Source organism: Carlito syrichta, unplaced genomic scaffold, assembly GCF_000164805.1.
Source record: "Carlito syrichta isolate Samal-C Ts95f unplaced genomic scaffold, Tarsius_syrichta-2.0.1 Scaffold135813, whole genome shotgun sequence".
NCBI classification, from domain to species: domain Eukaryota; kingdom Metazoa; phylum Chordata; class Mammalia; order Primates; family Tarsiidae; genus Carlito; species Carlito syrichta.
The window spans coordinates 30,673-35,620 of NW_007079909.1; the positions used below are offsets into that span (position 1 = coordinate 30,673).

A 4,948-nucleotide genomic window follows, 5' to 3' on the forward strand; every position below is an offset into this window, starting at 1 on the left:
TGGGCGAGAGTGCTGCCCGCGGCCGGCCTACTCCCACCCTGACCGCAGGCAGACTGGTGAAGGGCCTCTCCAAGGAGGACCGGGTCCCGCTGCAGGGACACTGCGGGCCGGTGGAGCCTGCAGGCAGCCGGGCAAGGAGCGACCCCCACCTCCTCCCGGGGAAGTCTGGGGACTGCATTGGAGGACGAGGCAGACGGGGAAGGAGGCCGGGACAGGCCACAGGAGGAAAGGCGCCTCTGCTGGCCACGAGCCTGAGGCCAGGCTGGGCCGCCCGGCCAGAGACAGAAGCAGAGGCACAGCGGACAGGCGGGCCTTAGGGCACCGTGCCAGGACGACTCTGGACCCCGCCTCCGCTCCACAGGGAAACGGAGCCATGGGGGCTGGGGTCCGAGGCGGACGGCCCTGTGGCCCGAGGGCAGGGCCTGGGGGCACAGAACTCTGGGGCCCACAAGCACATATCACAGTGGCGCCACATGTGACCCGGGGCAGGATCCAAGGTTAAGGCGACAATCCTGAGGCCACGGTCCCGCCTTTGAGGGTGGGGCACCTGCTGGTGCCACTCAGATGCCCCATGATGCCACCTACGAGCAGAGCCCATGGGGACTCACCCAAGACCCCCTGAGGGCCCCGGGAGCCTCAGCCCAGACCCCCCGGCCCGAGCCTTAGTTTCCCCATAAAGAAACAAGGACAATAAAGAAGGGGGTCCACTATCTGTCACCCAAACTGAGACACGAGGGTGTAAGAGAAGACGTAAGAAACAGCTGCATCATTTTTGAAATATGTACTGACTGGCAAACTGGCTCTGTCTGCGCTAACCATAAGATGGTTCTGGTCAAAAAACAATTTTTGGCCGAGTGTGGTGGCTCACACCTATGATCCCAGCACTCTGGGAGGCCAGGGAGAAAGGACTGCTTGAGCCCAGGAGTTCGAGACCAGCCTGAGCCACATAGTGAGACATCATCTCTATAAAATAAATAAATAACAAATTATTTTCCTAAAGCGTGACGCCTGGTGGGTGGACAGGACACCAGGCCCCACCAAGCTGCTGGACACAGGCCACACCCGCACACAGACTCAACCCCGGGGCCAGGGTTCCAGGGACGGGCCATTCCTCATCCGTGGCTGTGACCATCTCGCAGACCCGGCAAGAGCGTCCGGCGCCTCCGCCAAGGGCCCAGACGTTCAGGGCTGGGGGCCTCAAGGGTCGGGCCATGCCCGGGCCCTGCCCACAGCCCTGCCGCCCCGCCCTGCGGCCTCACCTTCCGCCTCCTCTGCCATCTCCTCCTCATTCCCGCTCGCCCCCGACGCCTCCATCTCCTCGTCCTCCGCCGCGGGTGGGAACGCAGCCTCCTCGCTGGCAGCTGCTGGTGCTTTCTTCTTCTTCCTCCGCGCACTCCTCTCCTTCTCCTGGGGCGCAGGGGTCAAGGTCAGGGACAGGGTCGGGGTCAGGGCCGGGGCCCAGCTGGCCCTCGGGGGCTCCCCAAGGCCTCGCCACACCTGCGATCCTGCCCGTGGACTTTCCCCCTCAGGCCCCTCACCACAGCCAACACGCCCAGAAGCTCCTCAGAGACTAGCCTGGTGCCTTGGCTGTGGCCACCCTCCACGAGAAGGCTGAGAGCCTGCCCCGCCTGCCGGCCACGGGACTGCTGCAGCCCAAATCACGGGGCCACACTCCCAGGGAAGGCCCTGCAGCCCCATCCAGACACTCAGGCGGGTGGGCGAGTGGACCTCGTCCTTGGACGGCTCACCTGCCCCAAGCCCCGGGGACAGGCCAGCTTGGAAGCCACTAGTTTTATCCTGCAATCCTTTACAGAGCGCCTACTGTGTGCCCAGGAGCTGGGGACACACAGGGCCCGGAGCAGACGCGGCCTGCCCTGTAAGGCTGCACCGTGCAGAGAATTACGACTCAAAGGTACTGACAAGGCCTGTGGAGGAGGACCTGACAGGGTGCGGGGCCCTGTGGTCGGAATGGTCAGAAAAGGCTTCTGCAGGGAGGCGGCAGCTGGGCCAGAGTCTGACGCAGTTAGGGCCAGGCCAGGCTGGACCCCAGGAGAGGTGGGTCGGGGCCCACAAGAGTCGAGCCAGTGCATTCAAGGAAGGAGGGTAGTCCCCACGGGGTCCTCTCCTACAGCACCTCCGCTCCCTTGAGCCCCAGCCCCCATGCTGGGAGCCAGGCCTGCACCCCCGGCTGGGGCGCAACCGTCCAGCTGCCCATCCTTGCACCTTGCGGCCCTGCGTCTCTTCTCCCCCGACAGACCACGGAGAAGCTCGGCAAGTGTTTGTTGACCGACTTGCGGAGCACCCGTGATGGACACCTTATAGGAGTCGAACGATCGGTCAGCAGAGGGCGGGGACACGGTGGAGGCAGCACCTGCTGGGGGCTGGAGGTCATAGGGTCGCCCAGGATGGGTGTGCCACCCCTCTGTGGTGTGAGGGGACCGCAGCCCGAGTCCCCTGGACCCACAGCACGCATGGGAATGCCGCCAGCTCAGCGAAGCCCCTCATGCCATGAGCAGTGTCCCAAGACTCACGTCCCGCCAGGGCCTCAGAAGGCGACCAGACTTGGACACGCGGTCTCGTGGACGCGGCTGGCTGCACTGACGTTACGCTGGACAGAGCGGGCCCGGGCCTGGCATGACTGTGTCCTCGTGCGAGGGAGACACAGGCACGGCGACGCAGAAGGAGCGCGCGGCGACAGGCAGCACGTGCACGACAGGCCGCGATGCGCCGGAGATGGAGGGGCCCCGGCCGCGAGCCTAGCCCCGCGGACCCCTGGACCCCTGGACCCCAGGCCCTGGCCGAGCCGCGAGGTCACGAACATCCGTGGCACTTAGTGATGGCAGTCATGGGAGGGACACACCCCTCTGCACCAGTTCCCCGGGTTCTAGGAAAACACCACCCTACATCGAAACACACACCGCCAGGCCGGGCCTGGTGGCTCACGCCTGTAAGCCCAGCACGTCGGGAGGCCAAGGCCGGAGAATCACTTGAGCCCAGGAGTTCAAGACCAGACGGGGCAACACAGTGAGACCCTGCCTTTACAAAAGAAAACAACAGAATAAATAAGATAAAACGTGCACACGCGTTCTCAGGGCAAAAGCCCTGTGCCCTCTAGGCTCCAGGCAGGCGCTGCCCATCCAGCCCCTCGCCTGTCCAGGCTGGAGACAGGCCTCGTGGAGGGGCGCGTCTCATGCTCCCAACGTGCTGCCAGTCCCAGCCACAGCCCGGGAGGACTTCTTCCTGTCCTGCCCGCTTCCTGCGAAGCGGGGATGCCCCAGCTCGGCTATGGGACGCGAGACGAGAAGGGGAACATGTCGCCCGCTAGTCACAGCCGGCAGGGGATGCCCATCCGTCCCAGACCTGGCCAGCCCAACCCCGCCCAAAACTACGAGAATCTCGAGGAGGGCTCAGCTGGAGCCTGGAGGCTGAGAACGTGGCGGCGTGTGCTTCCCCCTCTCTTCTCAGGACCTAGGCGAAGGGTAGGCCGGGCATCCCAGCGGCCCCAGTGCGGGGAGGTGCAGGACGCCGGAAGCCTGGCAGGGAGCGGGACCACCGTGGGCCTGGCCATGACGCACAGCCTCTGGGAACGTGGGCCGCTCTGGGAGGGCCTCCGAAACGGGGCAGGGGAAGGCGGGACGGGGCCAGCGCGCCAAGCTCCCTGGAGGCTGGGACGCAGCAGGTGTCCTAAGAGCCACAGCACACCCCTGCCCGCACGGCCAGCACCTCAGGCCAGGAAACGCCGCGAGACCACCAACCCCTGCTGCTAACGGCCACTGAACACCTCCCGTGTGCCCACTGTGTCCATGTGAACGCACTGGACCCTCATGGCTGCGCTGCACACCCGGCCTTCACCCTCGCTGAGGCCCCAAACCTGGGTAAACTCCAGTCCTCGCCAGGCCACGAGGTCCTGTATCATCCGGACCAGACCCTGCCCACCTCTGCCTGCTTGACAGCCCAGACACAGGGCCTTTGCACGAGCTGTTTCCTGCCGGGCCCCTCCCAGATACCCACGTAACTCACTTCCTCACCTCCTTCGGGGCTTCACTCGGAGGTCACTTCCTCAGAAGGGGACTCCCTGGTTACCCCTCACAGCAGCTGGCGCCCTCCCTGAGTCCTTGCTGCTACGCTCCTGCCTGAGCGTCTTCCGACTGTTCTGAGATCCATGGGTGTGAACCTGCCTTTCGCTCTAGACCTGGCTCTGAGGGCTGGGAGTAGTCTTCCCACCGCACCTCAAACAGCACTGGGCACAGAACGGGCGCTCTGTAACTACTTCTTTTTTTTTTTTGAGTTGGAGTCTCACTCTGTCACCCAGACTGGAGTGCAGTGGCCGCTCCCGGACACTGCAGCCTCAACCTGCTGGGCTCTGGCGATCCTTCTGCCTCAGCCTTCCAAGTAGCTGGAACTATAGGTGCGCGCTACCACGCCCGGCTAGTGTTTTGATTTATTGTAGAGACAAGGTCTTGCCAAGTTGCCCAGGCGGGTCTCAAACACGCGGACTCAGGCAACCCACTCACCTCAGCCTCCCAAGGCAGAAGATTACAGGCTGAGCCGAGCCCAGCTTGTAACTACTTCTCAGAGGAGTGAACCTGGCAGACGAGGATGCCAGCTCACAGAGGCAGAGACCTGCTGCCCAAATGCACACAGCTTGCGTGTGGAGATGTCCGGCATGAATGCGGGCAGGTGCCTGGACCGTCGTGCGGGCCTGCCCAGCCTCGGCTGGGAGACGGATGCAGGATGCGGGGCTGGCCCAAGGCGGGCAGAGACGGCTTGGAAGCCGAGCCAGGCCTGGCCCTGCAGCTGGAGAGAGGGTAACCTTCGGCCACGCGGAGGGAGGGCGCCCCGCGAAGACACTGATGCCAAGTGTTACATAACTCCGGGACGTGCCCCGCCTGCCCCGCCCGTGGATCCTGCTTCCTGCTGACTCGGGCCAGGCCTGGAGCGAGGCGGG

General features: G+C 64.7%; 1 protein-coding gene across 1 annotated transcript in view; it reads right to left on the minus strand.

Annotated features, from left to right (window-relative positions):
* The window catches only part of LOC103251004 (nuclear receptor corepressor 2-like), a gene marked incomplete at both ends in the record, with an annotated part of 64,044 nt that overhangs the window by 28,542 nt on the left and 30,554 nt on the right, over positions 1-4,948 (minus strand). The window contains 2 exon segments of the mRNA XM_021708342.1: positions 32-117; positions 1,260-1,407. Coding sequence (XP_021564017.1) covers positions 32-117; positions 1,260-1,407 — 234 coding nt within the window.